Source organism: Lissotriton vulgaris, chromosome 9, assembly GCF_964263255.1.
Source record: "Lissotriton vulgaris chromosome 9, aLisVul1.2, whole genome shotgun sequence".
Taxonomy (NCBI): Eukaryota; Metazoa; Chordata; class Amphibia; order Caudata; family Salamandridae; genus Lissotriton; species Lissotriton vulgaris.
In genome coordinates, this window is record NC_141697.1 from 986,305,083 (window position 1) to 986,326,686 (window position 21,604).

The window sequence follows — 21,604 nt, forward strand, 5'->3', positions numbered from 1 at the left end:
GAATGCATGCTTGAATTGTAAAGTATACGAATGCGACTGAACCCTGTTCGGTCGCATAGTACTAGGAGGGCTGTAACCGACGACAGCAGGTCGGTTGGTTACAGCTCCTGGCCGATGTCGGACGGACTCAGGTCCGTCCGACATCGGAATAGGCCCAATAGTAGTTAATAATAATTGCATTAAACTAATTGCACTCTCTGGCTCCTTCCAGTCAATGAAATCAAATTCCTCAGCAGTGGAGCCAGTATGTTCCGCCTGCTTGCTAGAGCACCAGGAGGCCCCTACAGGCAGGAGCTGCAAACAGGTTTTCCTGCTGTGGAAGTGGCTTTATAAGCTCTGTCAGGGATCTGGGCTCTATTTTTACCTATATGCTATTATCATTAAGGTAAGTATGGACAATGGTTGTTTTTTTTCTCACAATTGGTACACCACTATTTTTATTGCTGGATTATGAAACATGAAAATGGGTAGGAGAGCTTAGGATCTTAAAGTACGCGTGAACAATATCGTATAGTATTGGCATCACAGCTGAGATGGTCGGTGGGTTAGGGAGGGACTGTTTTTTCAAAGTTTTTTGGTATTATTGTTAATTTTATATACAAAGTGTCGAAGTATAGTCGGAACATGTATTACAGACACTAGCTGGTTCAACACAAAGATGTAAGTGTCTCACAGGATCACCAATAAGACAACGTAGTGGGCTAAATGGGGGTATTTAATGTTTGATGTAAGACATGATAATAACAGATCGATGTAATGTTTCGTAATAACATTATTGAAATATAATGTGAAGTACTGTATGTCCTTACTAGCAATTGTAATACCATATCGTGACACTTTTATGGAACAAAAACAATCAAATTTATTTAAAATAAATAAATCATTAAGGTAAGTATAATATCTGGCACCTCACAGCGTTCATTAAAGTAACTGTGTTGGGCTTTCACTTTCCCCAGCGTAGCAACTCTAATTCCGATCCAGGAACAATTATTGAAACCATATTTTTACACTAGGTGAGTCGGGCTTTTCCTCTACAGAATCTTTGGGAAATCTGTGGCCAAATTATATTTTTTAAAGCACTCTTTACCAGAAACTGGGATCAAAACCGAAACTTTAAGAAGGGTTTTGTCAATACCACTCACACCCTCTTATTTTTCGGGGAGATAAGAGGCACATGCAGCTTTAAAAGATATAAGGAGAGTGACAGTGGTAAAAAACCTGAATATATTCAGAATCCAGGGAATATAAATTTACAAAGGCTGCCTCTGGTATCCCCAAATAAATGAATGGGAGACAGCACAGGAAGTGGGACCTTTTTAAATATGAAGGTTACGTTTGGATCTTCGATATGGATCTTCGCTTTCGAGCATTACTTAGCCCTGGGAATTCCCTTTTGCATGCATCACAATACACTGGAGCATTAACATTGGACTTTTCTTTATAATTGTGTTGAGCTTTCGCTTCGGTTTACTTAAGCCCTGATGAAGTTCTCCTTGAGAGAACGAAACACGTTGGCTGAGCTGAATGTGCTATTAGCATATGGGAAATACTCATTTGAAATAATGACATTTCATACCACAAAAGTGTCTTGGACTTCATCGCCTGGCGCACACCCACTTGCAGCCACCTTTTTAAATATGATATACAACAATCCTTCATAAGACTGGGGTGTTTAGATACATCTGTACTGGTAATAGGTGACAATAGCATTACTAAGCTTTGATCTAATCAATGCCAACATCAATCCCTTCACTGCTCCTTGCTGTCCCTACTCCAGGTTCTACCCTTACCATGAATGAACAACTAAAGATTCTTGATAGCCCTCAGATGCAGACAAAGCAATCTGATTATAAGGAGACAGAACCCTGTCCTCCTAAAGAGAGCCCTATCCTTTTAATGTCAGTCTTTGATAAACCGGGCTCATTTACTCTTGAAAAGTAGTTGTTTATATTGACAAGTATACTGAACTCACTGTGTAATGTAAAATCTTAGGGCCCTATTCACAGAACTAACTTAAGACAAAATCCTAAACTTACTACATTTCGGTATTCACAGAAGTTAGGAGTCCTAACTTTAGGACTCCTAAATGCCTTCTGTGAATACCGAAAGTCTTAAAGTTAGGATTTTTCTCAGTTTAGGAGTAGTAAAGTTAGGACTCCTAACTTTAGGACTCCTAAACTGAGAAAAATCCTAACGTTAAGACTTTCGGTATTCACAGAAGGTATTTAGGAGTCCTAAAGTTAGGACTCCTAACTTCAGTGAATACCAAAATGAGTAAGTGCCTTCTGTGAATACCAAAATAGTAGTAAGTTAGGATTTTGTCTTAAGTTAGTTCTGGGAATCGGGCCCACAATAAAGAAATATCACCCCCAAAAAGAAAAGAAGGTGTTTTTCCTCAAAAAGTAGAATAGCGCTCCCAAAATGCCAGGCACTCATGAAACCCACCGCAGATCCAGGAGAGATGATGTTTTCAGATGAATGAGAGAGGGCCAGTAAAATTGCTTAGTGAGTTAAAGGTTTGCAGAAGAGATCTATCTATATGTGATCTGCAGATCACTGGTTCGGCCCTACTCACTACTTGTTTCCCAAAGGTAATTATTGTGTAGAGCTAATTATTTTTTACACAGGTTATTGATTGACTGACCTGCAGTCGTTGAACCAGAAAGTCACTCTCGTGTTAAAAAAAAACGTTGCCTCCCACAGCCTACTTTAAGTCACATGCATATTTGCCTTAGTCTTTAATATTCTATTTTTGGAATTGTCCTTCTTTCATTCCAAAACGTTAAAAATGATCTCACCTTCTTTGAAAGTCAGGTATGCTACAAATACATAATCTCTTTCCTCTATCACTCCCACTAACCATCTGCATGCACTCCCATGCCCAGGGCACAAGTCGGGGATACACATGGGTAGACGGTGTCCACCCACTATTTTCACAAGGTGGAAGCCGTCCCGCCTCCCTAGAAGTTGGGCCCCACTGAAATATGTGGAACTGGTCCCGGTGTAAGTTTCCACACCAGGACACATTCCGTAGTGCCTGCATGTTGTCTGCCTTTGTTATATGCAGCATAATGCAGGCAGCAAGGGGAATTAAATATTTTAAGGGCTACATATACAACATGTTTGAACAGTTGCAAACAGAGAATCTGCCTGTTAGCGACCACTATAGAGTTGTTTGGCATGCACTAACCCTATTTTGCAAGTTGGTAATCTATTACTGACTCGCAAATTTGGGTATTGAGTCGTTATTAGGATGGGGCATTTCAAGGACGCCCCTTCCTAATAGAGAGTCGCAGGGGCATTTATGAATGTTTTGCAATCGGAATGCGATTGCAAAACATTCATATTTTACCGACTCCATGAAGGACGTGGTACCTCATTGGCAAACGGGAAGCGGTCCTCAAGGGGCCCCTTTCCCTTTGTGAATGTGAGCACTAAACTTTTTCAAGAGCAGGCAGTGGTCCCACAGACCACTGCCCACTCTTTTTTATTTTTTAAATGCATCCCATTTTACCATTTTAGAATGTACTGTATTTCAATTTTAAAAATTGCTTTATTTAAAAAGCAATCACAGGCATGGTGGTCGGCCTCCATCCCTGTGATTACATGCCATTCCCAATGGGTCGCAAATTGCGGCCTGCCTCATGAATGTTGATGAGGTAGGTAATTTGCAACCCCACTGGGAATCACAACCAGTGTCTGAGACACTGTTGTACATTGCATTTTGAGAGTTCCTAATTGTGAGTCCCAAAAAGTCACAATTAGGAACTCACAAAATGTTTTTGTCGTACATGTGGCCCTTTGTTCCAGCCATGCTGTGCAAACAAATGATAGACGGAAGGCTGAACAAGTCAAGCATTCACCCCCAGGCAAGAGATATGGGTCAAGACTGATTTGCATATGGTGGGTCCATACTGTAGTGGCATGGTGAGCACAAGAACGATGGATTTAACCCAGATCTCTTGACTGGGAGTGAATGTTTGATTTGTTCAGCACTAAATTCCAGCCAGGCACAAAGCAAAGGCCGCAGTTAAGGGGCCAATAGCCCTCATTTTGTTGAACTATCCTGGCTGGGAGATATCGGGAACCTCACACATAGATGCAAATGCAATGAAGGGGAAACAAACAGGGGCGGCTCCTCCGCTAAGGCAGAGGAGCATCACCCCACTGCTCTGAGAGCAGTGGAAAAAGGTAAAATAAATTGATAATAACATTGTTATTATCATTTTATTTTTCATAGCTAAGGGGCTGGGTTAGGGTGGGCGGGGCTGGTGTCACAGGGGATGGAGTGGTTTATGCACTTAAGTGCGCATGACAGTTCGGCAGGCCTTCTTGGGCCGGCCAATCAGTCATACGCACTTAGCATGTTCTCCATCAGGCTATAATTCACAGCCTGTGTGGTGAGCATGTACAGGCTCCCGGTCCCTGTCTGAGCACTGAACCATGGCGCTTAGAACAATCATGATGCAGTGTTGTGATTGGCTTTTGGGAGCCTGTGTGCTTCCTAAGCAGGTCAGGTGTAAAGAGGTAAGTGGTTTTTCTTTTCATTTGTTTTTTTAAACACCCCCTCCGCCTACCACCCCCGTTTCTTGCCAGTCGCCACTGGAAACGAAGGCACAGAACCTGTTACTACTTTATTACTTCACAAGGACTTAAGAGAGGGATGGCTTTGAATTTGTTCAGTCCCTGTACATAAGAGATATGCAGGAATGTGAGATGTGTTAGCCTGTCCCAATATTTACACACATAACAATGACATAATTATTTTGTTTTATTTCCTTTATAGCATAACTCATCCCAGTGCAGGTTGTCAGATCACTTTACCTCACATGTACACATTATACATTGACAATAAATCATAAGTGTCTACATGATGTGTTACATAAGACAGTGAGGGTTACAAAGTGTAGAAGTCACATGTCCTTCACAGCTCACTGTGCTATATCAGAAGGATCACAAATTAAGAACTGCAAGTCACAAAAGGATCTATGTTTCAAAAGCAGTGACTCACTTACCTAGCTAAATAAAATAAGAATCTGTCATCTATGTGATAGATGATGTGCTTTTCAGGAAATACATTACCCTTCCATGCTCCTTTGATTCAACATTAGGGCTAGATGAAACCCAGATCTCTCCAGCAAATGTGTTACCCTCTTATCAATATTATTGTTCCCTGACTGGGCACACAAAGATCTCTGCAGCAGGTGCCTTAACCCCACAAGATATTTTAAAATGTAGGCTTTGCAACCAATTAAGCATCAGAGATTTACTACCATGTTTCTCCTTGTTGCCAATTTCTTTGTGGCAGTTTAAAAAAAATGTATACCTTGAGGCCCAGATTTTGCATCAGGTTGTGTTCACTTCTTTGGCACATCACCAATGCAAAATCTAATTTGTTAAACCTCGTAATGCATGCAAATGTACTCATGATAGACCTGTTAAACATATGTGTGAGGTGTTAAGATCTGATATCACTTATTGTGATGTAATTTCCTAAGAGGTCATGGGTTATTGAAACTACTTCCTGTGATGCTGCACTGATGTCACGCACCATGACCTCACTTGCATACAGCCTAGCTTGGATAGTCCCCCCACTTCTGTTTTTGAAGACTTGTGCCCTGCACATACCCCAGAGCCCCCCACACATTTTACCCCAACCCCACAATGAGCATTCCTAGCTCCTATTCATGTAATCCACCACACAGGAAACTGGAGTATGTATATGCATGGAATGGTATGATTTAAAAAACAAGGTCAACCCAATTACCAATTAATTAACCACTAACCTTGGCCTCCCAGAGCAGCGTGCTGCCCAACGTAAAGTGTTTCAACGAATCATCATGGGTAAATAGGCTCTATATAAATGCTATTAGAAGGACAGGTAACCTCATAGGTAGGGCCACTGGAATTATGCGGCTAGGGAGCACCAAACAATGTGGCAGGGTTGACTAAATTATGCAGCAAGCCAAGAAAAGGTAAATGCTGCAGCACTTTTTTTTTTACTGTATTTATTATTTACATTTTTTTTTTACAAATGGCAATACATGCAGAGAAACGTACTAAGGGCCTGGTACTCACCGTCACCGTTGGGGTTCTTCAGCAGGTTTCGGGAAGCCATCTCGCTGGTCTTGTTCCAGATTAACCCTTCCCACTTGTGGAGAGTTATGGTACTATGTGTCTTCACTGTCAACGCCCACCGTTTTCTGTGGCTTAATATAAACCTACCAAATGAAAGGTAAAAGGAGAATGGGAAAAAATAGAACTATGAATAAAGGGCGAAAAGAAGAAAATGGGGCTTACTGTAAAAACAAAACAAAAGCAACCCTGACCTCAGCAGCAGACTTCACCTTATATCCCGGACGCCAATGGTCAAATGCAGAACTGATTCAAACCACCTATCCTGACTTCTGATTCAGCGTGTCTGATTAGTGCTGTTGGCCCTTTCTTTTGTTTTGCTTTTATATAAATTGAATGAGGGTGGGGCAACCTTACATAATAATACATGGGAGCCTGCATGTTGAAATCAACAAAAAAAACTATTGCACCAGCCGAAGAAACACAACCGGGAAACAGCCTCATATATCAGCCCACACCCAGACCTGTCACACCTACCGTGTGGAGACTGCACTGGGGCAAGGAAAAAGAAGACTGCTGCTCAGCACCTCAGTATCGCATGGGCCAGTCAGACACACACAGCGTGGTGGCGTCTTCCTGTAAAACATTTGGGAAGATGCCGACACCCAGATCCACATGAGGGCACTGCCAGGTCCTCGAGGGTGGTCCCAGGGTGCCATACATTCTTTACATTGGGGGAAGTTTTCATTGTTCCCTTATCAAACATGTCGTATATCATCCTTCCTTCCTCCACTTATGAAGCTCCCTCTCAGCCTTTGCAGTGGAAAAGATGTATTAAAATGTATTGGGTCGCGAGAGCTGCGACGTTGCGTGAGCCGGCCGTCTTGGCGTCATTAGATGCCACAATGGCTTTTGATACCGTAGAATGGCCATACTTATGGGCCGCGTTGGCTAAGTTCGGGTTTGGACCTGGTTTTATTGGCTGGGTGCGGCTTCTATACGAAGACCCCCATGCGCAAATTGTAGTGAATGGTCGTGTTTCTACTCAGTTTAGTCTTGGAAGAGGCACTCGTCAGGGCTGTCCCTTGTCTCCGTTATTGTTTGCCCTAGCCCTAGAACCCCTTGCTGCGTGGATCCGATGGGAACCCTCGATGAAGGGTATTCAATGGTCTCCTGAATTTGAGGATCGCATCTCGCTTTACGCGGATGATATATTACTGTATCTGACCTCACCCCGGAAGTCATTGATGGTTCTGTGCGATGTCTTGGCCTCCTTTGGTAGGAATTCCATTTTGATTATCATCGAAATCCTACTTATACGTTCTCTCTGGTAAGGGATTTAAGTACCTCGGTATCTTTATCTCGTTGGATCCGATGGCTCGTTATGAACAGAACCTCCTCCCACCTCTGGCTAGATTGAAACAGGACGTCGCGGGTTGGCGTAAACTTCCGCTTTCGCCGCTTGGCCGTGCAGCCCTATTTAAAAAGATGTCTTTGCCTCGTTTTCTGTACGCTCTCCAGAACACTCTTGATATTGTCCCTGCTAGCTATTTTCGTGCAGTCGAAGACCTTCAGAGGAAGTTGATATGGGACGGTAGACCTCGTATTGCTCTTGCCAAACTGACGCTCTCCTGGTATGACGGGGGAATCGCTCTCCCTGACATCAAACGCTATTACTGGGCTGCTCAATTGGGTGCCATCAACCACGGTATGTATGGTCCTGTATTAAATCCTGCTTTTGCTATGGACAGATGGCTGGTACCCGGGGGTAATTATTATAGGGCACTCTACTCTAAATCGGTGGTCAAGACTCTGTCAGGGCCTACAAAGACGGCGGTGCGTACGTGGCAAGACGCTAATACTTCCCTTCCGCTATGTCGGATATTGGGAACAAACCTAAAAGTGAGTACAACTTTAATTATTTTTGCGATATGTACCGCATTTAATGTAAGTAACGTGAGGTTAACTAGAAAACAAGAAAACTTGTTATTTGTTTTGATACTTCTTGCTATAAGAGAGATATGCCTGAATTGGATTAAACCAGTACCACCTTTACCTGAGGACTGGCTAAACTCCATTATTACAACTCATAAACTTGATAGGAAGGGAAAACCCTCCAAAAAGTTTAACTTCTGGGAAATTTGGGAAAATTACTGTACTAGTAATATGTAAGGGAAATCTGACAACACATTAATAAGTCCAATGATTAATGCGGTGACAATAATTCAGACGGGAATAATTCCCCGCCGAGTAGCCATGATGGCTAGCTCTCACCCCCTCCGCTATGAATTATTGAATATGGTAAAGGATATAGGAGGACTAAACACGACAGATCCACCAAAGGGGTACTCTATGTAATTGGTAAAGTAAAGAATAAGAGTGAAGGAATAAAAGTGGAAGTCCTAAAGTTCTCCGCTGCACTCCTTATACATTCATGCGCAAATGAGGACAAAAAAAATAAAAAAAATACTTCCCTGGGGTGGAAAGATCGTTTAACCTTAGCGACCCCGCAGTTCGGACAGGCTTGGGAAGTTATGGAAAACCAAGGGGTTTGATAGATGAGACCTTATCGGTATTAGTGAGGTGGGCGACCTTTGGGTGAAGGGCCAGGTGAAATCATTTGAGATGTTAAAGACGGAGTTTGAATTGGGTGACACAGAATACTTTCGCTACGTCCAGGTTCACCATGCTTTAACGTCGGTCTTCCCTTTGGGTGAGGTGATTCCGGAGTCGTCCCACTTGAGGATAGGTTGTTGGATGGCCATGTCCCAGACAGTACCATCTCCCTTGTTTACAAGAAATTAATTAATAATAGGCCTGATCTCCTGCTACATCTCCGGGATTCGTGGACCCGTGACGGCCTGGAATTGGATGATGAGGACTGGCAATCTGCGATCTCCTCTCCCAAGGAGGTCGCGATTCCAGCTCGACTCCGACTGGTACAACTTAAGATCCTCCACAGAATTTACGTCACGGGCCACCGTTTGGTCCAGATGGGCTTTTCTGAGGAGGGATTGTGTAAGCGAGGCTGTGGGCAGGTCGCTACCTTTCTTCATATTATTTGGGAATGTCGCGAGATTGCTGCTTTTTGGAGAATGGTCCATGAGGTCATGAAGGAAGTGACTGGCGTTGCTCTCCTGCCGGAGGCCAGACGCTGCTTGTTGAATGTCTGGGAACCTACAGATTATAATGTAGCTCAGACTCAGTGGGCATCCCTGGGGGCCATGATTTCTAAGCGAGATATTGCTCAGTTGTGGGGGTCCCAGAGGCCTCCTACAGTGGACTTATTGAAGGAAAACATGGACTGGTGTATGTTCAGGGAAAAGACTGTGTACTTAGCCAGGGGCCGTCCCCGGAAGTGGTGCAGAGTGTGGGGACCTTGGAATAGTTATTGTGGAATTATATGTATACCGCCTGTAATTGACAACACTGATGCTCCACCTTCCCCCTGACCCATACATTTTGACCATTCTCCTGTATTGTTATTATATTTGACCCTTGTCCCCCCCCCCCCCATCCCCTTTCTTTCTATCGACTGCTATTCAGTGTACTTTTCCTCCCTTAATTGAACTGGCTCTTTGTTTAACATGTTTCATGCCTTGCTTGTTCACATATTTCAATAAAAAGAAACAAAAAAAAAATGTATTGGGTAAAGTGTGATGGGGAGGCTGTCATTTCATGTCATTTCACTACCTTAGGACAGTCAAGTCCCGAACTGTACAAGAGCTCACCCTGTCTGCCAGCCAAACTGGAGAGGAAGCATCACTGCTGACAAGGCCAGACTGAGACAGAAAATAAGCCCGGGCATCCAAATAAAAGTGTCCCCATTAGCTAATCAGACAGTAAAAAAGTGCTGAACATATGTTTTGAACTTATCAAGACACTATGTAAAGGTGTTTTGCAAAGGTATGGACTGCATTGAAACAACAGAAAACCTGTTGCACCAGACAAACAAGCCAACCAGGAAATAGCCTAAAATATCAACCCACACCCTGCCCTGTCAAAAATACCCTTCCAGGAAAGCATTGGCAGCTTCCCCCAATTTAAATAAAGTATAGCACCCTGGAAACACCCTCGAGGACCTGGCAGTGCCCTCATGGGGATCCGGGTGTGGCATCTTCCTGTTTTTTTTGCAGCAAAACACCACTCCACTGTTCTTAAGCAGTGTGTCTGACTGGTCCATTGAGAAACAGAGGCGGTGTGCAGCAGTCTTCTTTTTTTCCTTGTGGCAACCGCTGCCAATGCCTTCCTGGAAGGGTAGTTGTGACAGGTCTGGGTGTGGGCTGATATATGAGGCTGTTTCCCGGTTGTGTTTCTTCGGCTGGTGCAAAAGGTGTTATTGTTGATTTCAACATGCAGACTCCCATGTATTGTTTTGTAAGGTTTCCCACCCTCATTCAATTTATATAAAAGCAAAACAAAAGAAAGGGCCAAAAGCACTGATCAGACACGCTGAATCAGACGTCAGGATCGGTGGTTTGAATCAGTTCAGCATTTGACCATTGGCGTCCGGGATATTAGGTGAAGTCTGCTGCTGAGGTCAGGGTTGCTTTTGTTTTGTTTTTACAGTAAGCCACATTTACTTCTTTTCGCCCTTTATTCATAGTTCTTTTTTTTACCATTCTCCTTTTACCTTTTATTTGGCAGGTTTATATTAAGCCACAGAAAAAAACAAAGGGCGTTGACAGTGAAGACACGTAGTACTTTAACTCTCCACAAGTGGGAAGGGTTAATCTGGGACAAGACCATCGAGATGGCTTCCCGAAACCTGCTGAAGAACCCCAACGGTGACGGTGAGTACCAGGCCCTTAGTACGTTTCTCTGCATGTATTGCCATATGTAAAAACAAAATGTAAATAATAAATACAGTAAAAAAAAAAAGGTGCTGCAGCATTTACCTTTTCTTGGCTTGCTGCCTTATTTAGTCAACCCTGCCACAGTACTTTGTCTTCCCTAGCCGCATAATTCCAGTGGCCCTACCTATGAGGTTACCAGTCCTTCTGATAGCATTTAGATAGCCCCTTTTTACCCATGATGATTCGTTGAAGTGCTTTACGTTGGGCAGCACGCTGCTCTGGGAGGCCAAGGTTAGTGGTTAATTAATTGGTAATTGGGTTGATCTTGTTTTTTAAATCATACCATTCCATGCATATACGTACTCCAGTTTCCTGTGTGGTGGATTACATGAATAGGAGCTAGGAATGCTCATTGTAGGGTTGGGGTAACATGTGTGGGGGGCTCTGGGGTATGTGCAGGCACAAGTCTTCAAAAACAGAAGTGGTGGGACTATCCAAGTTAGGCAGTATGCAAGTGAGATCATGGTGCGTGCCATCAGTGCAGCATCACAGGAAGTGGTATCAATAACCCATGACCTCTTAGGAAATTACATCACAATACGTGATATCAGATCTTAACACCTCACACATATGTTTAGCAGGTCTATCATGAGTACATTTGCGTGCATTACGAGGTTTAACAAATTAGATTTTGCATTGGGGTTGTGCCAAAGAAGTGAACACAACCTGATGCAAAATCAATGTTGAATGAAAGTAGCATAGAGGGTTAAGTATTTCCTGAAAAGTGCATCATCTATCATGCAGAAGACAGAATTCTATTTTATTTAGCTAAGTAAGCTGGTTACTGCTTTTAACACAGATATCCTTTTGCGACTTGCAGTTCATAATTTGTGATCCTTCTAATCTTGCAACGTGAGCTAGAAGGACATGTGGCTCCTATACCTTGTAACCCTCACTTGTCTTATGTAACACATCATGTAGATTGAGTTACACACATATGATTTATTGTCAATGTATGATGTGTACATGTGCTGTAAAGTGCTCTGACAACCTGCACTGGGACGAGTTGCACTATAAAATAAATAAAATAAAATAATTATATTTAAATTGTTATTTGTGAAAATACTGGGACAAATTAATACAGATGACATTCCTACAGTGCATGCATATCTCTTATTTACAGGGAATGAACAAAGTCAAAACTATGCCTCTCTTAAGTACTAGTGAAGTAATAAATTAGTAACAAGTTGTGTGCCTTTGTTTCCAGTGGCGGCTGGCAGGGAATGGGGATGGTGAGGTGGGTGGTTTGAAAAAAACAAAAGAAAAGAAAAACCACTTACCTCTTTATGCTCCTTTCTCTCCTCCGTCATTGCTTCTCTTCCTGACGAGTCCAGGAATCACAGAGGCTCCCATAAGCCAATCGCGATGCTGCTGTCATCATGACAGTAGCGTCATGATTGGTCTGAGAGCCATGGTTTGTGTTCAGAGAGGGACTGGGAGCCTGTGCATGTTCTCCAGCCAGGCTGTGTATTACAGCCTGGTTGAGAACATGCTATGTGCGTATGACTGTGTGGCCAGCCCAAGACGATGATGTTATTATCAATTTATTTTTCCTTTTTCCACTGCTCTTTGAGCACTAAGGTTATGCTCCGCCACCTTAGCGGAGGAGCCCCCCCAGTTTATTTCCCCGAACATGCGAATTTGTAAAGCGCACGTTCACCCTTAGATATCTTGGTGCTGAATAACAGATGTTTCTTGTTACCCAACTCAATGGTACTTATTTTATCAACCTCAGATGGATGAAAGGCTATGTAGACCCACCGAGATTTGAGCCTGTGACCATGAAATTGAGCACAGGCCCCTGCAGTGGACTCATTAGTCGTCTGACCCACCAGACCACTTCCATTGCATTTGCATCTATGTGTGAGGTTCCCGATATCTCCCAGACAGGATACTCAAAAACAATTAGGCCTACTGGCCCCTTAACTTTGGCCTTTGTTTCGTGCCTGGCTGGAATTTAGTGATGCGCAAGCGGATGACAGACGGAATGCTGAACAAATCAAACATTCACCCCCAGTCAAGAGATCTGGATTAAACTTATTGTTTTTTTGCTCACCATGCCACCCCAGTTTGGACCCAGCCATATGCAAATCAGACTTGACCCAGATCTCTTGACTGGGGTGGGAAAGTTTGATTTTTTCAGCATTCCGTCCATCATTTGTTTGCACAGCATGGCTGGAATTTAGGGCCACTTGTACGACGAAAACATTTTGTGAGTTCCCATTTGCGACTTTTTGTGACTCGCAATTAGGAACCCGCAAAATGCGATGTAGTACAGCGCCTGAGACACTGTTTGCGATTCCCGGTAGGGTTACAATTTACCTGCCTCATCAACATTCATGAGACAGATCGTAATTTTCGACTCATTGGGAATGCCTGTAATCACTGGGAACGAGGCATGCTGGGGTCAGCAGACCACCATGCCTGTAATTGCTTTTTAAATAAAGCATTTTTTTAATTGAAATACAGCCCATTTTAAAATGGGAAAACGGAATGCATTTCAAAAATAAAAATGAAAAGCTACCTTTCCATTTATTAAGAGTAGGCAGTGGTCTGTGGGACCAGTGCCTGCTCTTAAAACATGTCGGTGCCCACATATTCACAAAGGAAAAGGGCCCCTAGAGGACCGCTTCCCGTTTGCAAATGAGTTATCACCTCTTTCACAGAGATGGTAAAATATGAATGTTGTGCGACAGCATTCCGATTACAAAACATTCATAAATGCCCTTATTTTGCGAGACGGAAATAGGCTACTAACTCGCAAAATAGGGATAGTGCATGCCAAACAACTCTTTAGTGGCCGCAAACTGCCCGATTCTCTGTTTGCAACTGCTAAAACATGTCATATGTGGCCCTTAAAATATTCAATCCTCCTTGCTGCCTGCATGTTGCTGCTCTGAACGAAGGCAGACAATATTCAGGCACTGAGGAATGTGTCCTGGTGTGGAAACTTACAACGGGACCGGTTCCGCATATTTCAGTGGGGCCCAACTTCTTGGCAGGGTGGACGGCGTCCACCCTGTGAAAATAGTGGGTTGACACCATCTACCCATGTGTACCCCGACTTGTGCCCTGGGTATTTGCTACATATATGACTTTAAAAGAAGACAAGATCATTTTTTAACATTTTGGAATGAGACAAGGACAATTAGCAAAAATACAAGTGACTTTCTGGTACAATGACTGCAGATCAGTCAATCAATAACCTGCGCAAAAAATAATTAAAAAATAATTAACTTTCGAAACATAATTTCCTTTGGGAAACAAACAAGTAGTGAATAAGACCGAGCCAGTGATCTGCAGATCACATATAGATCTCTTCTGCAAACACTTAACTCACAAAGCACTTTTACTGACCATCTCTCGTTAATCTGCAAACATCCGCTCTCCTGGATCTGCGGTGGGTTTGATGAGTGCCTGGCATTTCTACTTTTTGAGGTAAAACACCTACTTTTCTTTTTTGGGGGATAATTCTTTATTAAGATTTTACATTACACAGTGAGTTCAGTATACTTGTCAATATAAAACCCCTACTTGTCAAGAGTAAATGAGCCCGGTTTATCAAAGACTGACATTGAAAGGATAGGGCTCGCTTTAGGAGGAAAGGGTTCTGTCTCCTGCATAAGGCTTACAGGCAGATTGCTATATCTGCAGCTGAGGACTATCAAGAATCTCCAGTTTTTCATTCATGGTAAGGGTAGAACCTGGAAAAGGGACAGCAGGGGGCAGCGAAGGGAGTGAAGTTGGCATTGATTAGATCAAAGCTTAGTCATGATATTTTCACCTATTATCAGTATAGATGTATCCAAAAACCTCAGTATTATGAAGGATTGTTGTAGATCATATTTAAAAAGGTACCACTTGCTGTGCTGTCTCCCATGCATTTATTTTGGGATACCATAGGCAGCCTTTGTAAAGTGATATTCCCTGGATTCTGAATATATTCAGGTTTTTTTTAACACTGTCACTCTCCTAATACGTTTTAAAGCTACATGTGCCTCTTAACTGCCCCAAAAACATAAGAGGGTGTGAGTGGTATTGCCAAAACACTTTGTAAAGTTTCAGTTTTGATCACAGTTACTGTCGAAGAGTATTTTTTCAAATATCATTTTGCGACCGATTTCCCAAATTATGAAGAGAAGTCTGACTCACCCAATGTAAAAATATCAGTATGGTTTCAATAAATGCTTCTGGCTCACTCTGCCTTTAAAAGTATCCCCAACAGTATTTGGGGTTGAATATTACTGTAATTTGGTGACAGAGCTGTCCACCTTCCCTCACATCCCTCTCTTACAAGATTGTCAGTACATAGGGTTTTCTCCCATGAACATATACTTCTGGCCATAGCTCTAAGCTCGAGATCTCTCCATGTTACTGTACCAACCGTTTCTGTAAAGGGACATTTTTAAATTGAGTTGATTCAATTTGGTTTTCAACATAAAAAAGTGGCTCTTTAACACCAGCCCCGAGGAAGGCAGAGATGTTTTGCTCTAAGTGCAGGTGTTCGTCTATCCTTTGACCTGGGGCATCAAATTCTTCCGAAATGTATCCTCGTGAGCTTCAATACCCTACATGAACAACACATCATTTAATACAATCATAATTAATTTTCATGTTCTTTGAAGACATCCTTGGTGGGAGTTGGAAACAACCTAATGTTCATAAAAAAACTCTGCTTCCCGCATCTTCTAAAGGAACTATAGTCCTAATTTAGAGTTTGGCACTAAGTGTGATTGAACACACTAGCTGTTATTTGTGATGGAGTACCCTATCTGCCAAACTCTCAGCCTGTGCACCCTACTTAAAGGTTCAGGACTATCAACTTTCTGTTGGTGGTGGCCCTTGAAGGAAAGCTTTCCCTGACGACCTGTCAAAGTGTAGGCTGTCGGAGTAAGAGCATTACAGTGGACAACCTAATTAGGGCTGTCAGTCTAATATCCGTGTTTCTGTCAGTCACCGCCAGGCGAACCAGGGCCGGACTGGGAACCCAAAGCAACCCTGGCAATTTTGTCAGTCGGGCTCCCACCCCCAGAGGGGGAGGGGTTAGCGTTAAGCACTACTGTTAAACAAAACCTGCCCCCAGCACTGTTGCTTTAGTTACTGAGAGCCGATATTGCAGCTGCACTGCAAAACCGTCCTGCAGTAACAAAACTGGCCACCAATGCTCCAAAACCGGCCCCCACCCTCCCAGCCTCCTGGGCAAACACCTGATGCCTACTACAGCCATTCTGGCACTGAGAACTGAAAATGTCTGGCAGTGATATCCAAATTTGAAAGTTCGCTGTCTGTCAGGATGACAGAGGCAATGTCGTGCGGCACCCTGACAAACAGAGTTCTGGAAAAAATATTAAATATGTTACCAGATTTCTGGGGTTTTGTAGAATTAATCTTTTTCTTGTGAGGCCGATTTCGAACACCAGTCATAATTAATATTTGTAGTGCATTTCATTTTTCACCCATTCTCTTTGTAATAACCTGCTCTATATTGGTTTGAAGTTGTAAACCCTTTCTAGTTGATTCTAGAAGCCCAGAGTCAGCAGCTTATCGGAAAAGTAGTATTTGGATGTCATTAATTGATGGGACAGATGTTGCTTTTATGATAGTTTGTAAAATACAATCACTTTAGAAGTAGATGTGCTATTTCTGAGAGCGCCCCTATCATGCCTATCCTAACTGGAGGTTCATGATAAAGTGGCAAAAATTAGTGCTTGTCAATGTTGCCTACACAATCTTTCCATAGTGCAAAACTTTGGATCATATGAAGGGGAGCTGTGGTCAGTACTAAATGAGAGCGAGGCCATGTCTGGAGAACCTGAAATGCAGCCTACTATAAAAAAAATGTAACACCCCCATCCTACCGTTAAAAATGGACTGGCAGTAAGTACACTCACCTCTCCGCACAGAAAATGACTGGTACCTCTTTAGAGCAGGTTGTCAAGGACATAGTCTTCCTGGGTTCTTCTCAGAAACTGCAACCTAGAGCAGGAGCCCTTATCTTGGATTCTGTTTCTCACCTACTATCTGAACTGTTCTGTGCCCTCCATCATGTTATCGTATTGTTGGTTGAAGGCCTCTTTTCTTTTGTCATTCGAGGGTGAAGGGTGGGATTACTTCCTCGACCTGGCACTTATCAATTGGGTTCTCTGCAAGTAGACTTGCTATTGGATGGCAATTCCTTCCAGGCTCCGTCCTCCTCCTGCATGAACCATTCCTCCAAATTTAAGACTAGGCCCTTTTCCCAATACCTGCATTCCTGGTATTGCGGAATGAAGAATTCTTGTGCTCCCTTTTAGTAAATTAGGGGCAGGCAGATGTAAAACAAATGAAAATGGGTGGAATTTCCTCAGTGTTTCGCATCCATTTACCATGGATTGAAAAACAAGGATTACTCCCAACTCTGCTCATTATGAATCTGCCTCATTATGACTTGTCCAGAAGTGTACACTAGGAATGGCATATAGCTTTGCACAATGAAAACATTTGTGGTTCTTCTGAGCTTGAAATTACTGGACCACAAATACCAGTCAATAATCCTGGACACAAGAGCTGGACTCAAAGAGGACCAGGCGGGACAACCACTGGCTGTTGGGCCCAACCTGTGCTTGCCCTACTGCATGGGGGAAACAGTAGAGCACCCCTCATCTCTCCCCTTTACTCCTGGCCTTCCCACCCGTCCTTAAACCATACCTAAGACAAAGCCCCTAGATCCATTTAAAACCTGTTCTAAGCAGATGGTGAATGATGAATGAGTTGTGATCTGGCCATTATTTCCCATGGTTGGAATAAAACACACCGTTTTGGACCAGAAACTCCTGGGGCAAAGTATTATTCTCCATTCCCCAGAAGATAGCAAATTCCCTATTATTTGGTGCATGGATATGGTTCGGAAATGGAGATTCTGGCTGCCAGTAACCCCAAATCAAATAACAACCCTTTTGTAATGAGGCCCTTAGTGCAGTATATAGGGTTACATTTAAATGCTGGGAAATATGAGGTGTAGGGTTAGATTATATATTGTACTGCTAGCGTTGTGTAGTTCCTAATAATACATAGGAACTGCACGTTTAGACAACAAAAACTAAGGGATTGGTGTCCAGACTGATTCCAGACACCCCCAAAGGATATATTCGCCTTCAGATCAGCTAGCTGACAGTGCCACTATAAGCTCCTTAACTTCATCAAGGAGCAAAAAGTCTCTGGCAACAATCGAACATGACAACCCATGATCCTTCAGGGATTGTGGAAACAGTGCTTTTGGCTCAGTCAATCGTGCTCAGTTAGTCTCAGAGAGATATACAAAACAAACAATGGGGACATTTTTCAATAAGCATTTTTTGATCCAGCGTCATTCTAGTATAAACATATTTGCTACGACAATCATTAGACAGAAACAGATGTATGTTTTCAAGCACCAACAGAGTAAATAAAATGTAGAATTCTGCCATGACGCTAAAACAGTAAATATATGCAGGCATATCAATACATGACAGTAATCAAGCGTACTCCTACACTGCAAACCCTAAGTGTACCTAAGTGTACCTAGCATGTATGTTGGGTGTAAAGCCAAGAATCCCCTAGGAAAGAGCCAACCTCATTACCTGATGGAAGAGAATGAAGGACCCTGTCTTGGTATCAAGTTGGACACCCCACAAGGGATGTCAGACCACTGCATGCTGGAGCTTCTGCAGGCCGGGACCTCAGCATCTAGTGTCAGTTTGAAAGCTTCTCCTCTGGTTCCCCAGCGAGGATGTGGTTCTTTTATCCCCATAAAATACACTCAAGGGTTCTAGCTAGATATGTAATGGCTTGCCATTATGTATAGTGGACTTGTCGTTCAAGGATGTTATTATATAGAAGATGGCAATCCTGCTGTGTATGTCCTGGGCAAACAGATTAAGATATGATACTAGGACTCCTCCTGCATAATAAATTAGGCCAGTTTCGGAGAAAACTGATTGACATTTTTTCAGTACATAACTAGATAAAAGGTCAGTGCCAGAACAGTTATGTAGAGAAAAGTAGGACAAATGTAGGTAAACGGTCATATTTGTTCCTAGGCTTATATTGGTGTACATTGGGGTTCATAAGACCAGCCAACGCCAACCAAACATTGACATCTACATCTTCTCACACGCCCACAACACAAAACTCAGTGGCACTCTCAGACATAACCCACAAGACCAGGGACAGGTTCACTGCCTGCTTGACCAACGTCACTGCCTGGATAAAGTGCACTGCCTCAAGCTGTACACAGGACAGAAGTAGGGTTCTTTGGAAATAACACATCACTCTGGAACGCCACATGGTGGCCTACTGACTCGCTATCTAGACTTCATCACTGACGATAAACTGGACATTTCCTCACAAGTCAATGCCTTCACAGCCGCAGGCTTCCCCACACCGGAGCTGCTGAAGAAGGTCTTCAAATGGCTCCCAAGCATTACCAGAAAAACCGTTACCCGCACCTTTATCAAACTGGACTATGGGAACACCCTGTGAGCTGAAATCAACAAGCAGTTTACCAGAAAACTACAGACCATATAAAAAACATGCAGCCAGACTCACCCTCAACTTTCTTCCCAGGCCTCACCTCACACCACATCTGCAAGAGCTCCAGTGGCTCCCTATACACAAGTGCACCCAGTTCAATTCTTCACACACATATTCAAAGCTCTATCCATCACAGGACCGAACTACTTAAACAGTCACTTCTCCCTCCATCGATTTGCAGGACCTCAGCTCAGACATACTTCCTCTCGCACATACCCCATACATTCACTGAAACAAAGCGCGGAGCTCAAGCCTTTTCATCCATCCTGCCTAAAGCATGGAATGCTCTCCCACCACACATCAGAGCCCCCTTCATCCCCTCTCTTATTGAATTCTACAAGGACCTGAACATGTGGCTCTTTGAGTAACCCGCCCTCACACCTGCTAAAAACCAGGAGAATCTCATGGGCACTATACGCGTAACATACTTTAAGTCTAGTGTACACGTTTTTATACTTGATTTATTCAACATAGTCATATTCTCACTTGGATGCAATTTTATGATTAATGACATAGAGATTTTTTTCGTTGCTGTACAGCTTTTCATATTCACTTTTGTTTTTCTTGCTCTAAAATCATAATATAGCATCACTTTTGCACCACTGTTATCTGAAAAAGGTAATCAAATAGAAAAGTATCACAAACTGAAATATTGTAATAGTTTTATTTAAGGTAGTCATTTTAGCTTCTATAATCTAGTATTTTCCCTCTCTTGACTTTTTGCAGCAGAGTTTTGTCACTGGGAGCTTGAAAATGATGGAGACGGATGGGTAATTGTTGATTTGGAAGGCAGCTGTGGTGCAGTAGCGTCTCATGCATTTGCTTCTTCATATGGGTAATTGAACAAAAAGTCGATATGCTGAGCTGTTTTTAGGCATCACCTGACAGCTGCCTTAAATATGGCACATTTAATTTTAGCTACGCCTGATGATGGCCAAGCATAACACTAAAAGCCCAACAGTGTTTGAGATTTTAACCCTGTTTCCATGACTTTTGTTCCTATCTTTTATTTTAGGTTTGCATCTGTTTAATTTATTTTCAAAGGTTACAAAAAATGAACTCTCACCTACATCCACTGGCCAGTGAGGTGAAACATGGGGGCAGGGGGCAGAAAAATGGGGGGGGGGGAGTAGGGAGGAGTAAAAGGTGTTTTCAGGTCTACAATCCTACGGGGGTGAATGAAAGAGGGTAAGCATGAGGGCGAAGTCCAGAGGGGGTAGTACTGGTTGACGGTTTCCTGCTGCATTGAGCATGCAATGTTCCTGGGGTGGTCTCTGAGAGGATCATCCGGGGTTAGTTTTTACTAGACTTATCAGGACTGCTTTCGGTGCCGTGAGTCAAACCACTCATAAGTAGGCCCGGCAAGACAGCTCCCAGAAGTCTCGTGTGAGGAACTGTATGCATGGGCCCCATGTCAAATTGGGGTAGCTTGTGCTCTATGGACGGTGTTAATGTTTCCGTGCCAAGTAGCTTTCAGAGTTTGTGTAGCCAGTCGGCCTGGGTTGGTGTTGTGTCTGTGACCCTCTTTGACACATTGACTTGCTTGGCCACACAGAGCGATAAGGACATTGCTTTTCCTGTTGCAGAGCGCAATGAGTAAATCAAGGCTTTAGGTAGCTCTAATAGTATGTTCTAGGGAATGTGGATATGCCTGTTCCATACATCTCATTAATGTCTTTCAACATGTTGTTCCATTACAATTTTAGTTTGGGGCTGTGCCATAGAAGTGGGAGGGTCTGCATTATGTAGAGGATCTTTGGGAGGAGGGTTATTTTGATCATAGCTATCCTACCCAACCAGGAGATGGTGCCACCCCTCCAGATTTGTATATCAGACCCAGCGGATGCTAGCAACTCAGTGTAGTTATGTACTGCTGTTTTCTCAATTGATTAATGTATTTCGAGGCCCAATCACAGAACCTGTTGAGTGGCCCATGGGAAAGGGAAGATGTGCTCCTGCTGGGCCTTATCACTCTGGGAAATAGTAAGATTGAGGGCCTGTGATTTTCATATGTTGACTTTGAAAACAGACACTCTTTCAATGGCCTCAAGTTCTTGCAGGAGCGGAGGTAATTAGGTTTGTGGCTGGGTATGGGCAATCATAACATCATCCACATGAAGTGC

The 21,604-nt window shown here is 43.1% G+C and overlaps 3 protein-coding genes across 4 annotated transcripts in view; 1 reads left to right on the forward strand and 2 right to left on the reverse strand.

The window, feature by feature from the left end:
• Positions 1 to 6,465, reverse strand: part of LOC147692678 (F-box only protein 2-like) — a 104,525-nt gene extending 98,060 nt beyond the window's left edge. Inside the window, exons 1-2 of one of the 2 annotated variants that reach the window (XM_086936818.1) lie at positions 6,330 to 6,465; positions 6,079 to 6,221 (exon numbers count right to left, since the gene is read on the reverse strand). In XM_086936818.1, coding sequence (XP_086792944.1) covers positions 6,079 to 6,118 — 40 coding nt within the window. In that variant the 5' untranslated portion in view covers positions 6,119 to 6,221; positions 6,330 to 6,465. The remainder of the gene's footprint in view (positions 1 to 6,078; positions 6,222 to 6,329) is intronic. The other variant, XM_086936819.1, reaches the window with a different exon arrangement.
• The window catches only part of MRPS12 (mitochondrial ribosomal protein S12), a 793,384-nt gene that overhangs the window by 613,170 nt on the left and 158,610 nt on the right, over positions 1 to 21,604 (reverse strand). The window lies entirely within an intron of this gene.
• The window catches only part of LOC147692679 (F-box only protein 2-like), a 49,873-nt gene continuing 38,782 nt past the window's right edge, over positions 10,514 to 21,604 (forward strand). Inside the window, exons 1-3 of the mRNA XM_086936820.1 lie at positions 10,514 to 10,614; positions 10,723 to 10,868; positions 20,208 to 20,316. Of these exons, the coding sequence (XP_086792946.1) occupies positions 10,829 to 10,868; positions 20,208 to 20,316 (149 nt within the window). The 5' untranslated portion in view covers positions 10,514 to 10,614; positions 10,723 to 10,828. The remainder of the gene's footprint in view (positions 10,615 to 10,722; positions 10,869 to 20,207; positions 20,317 to 21,604) is intronic.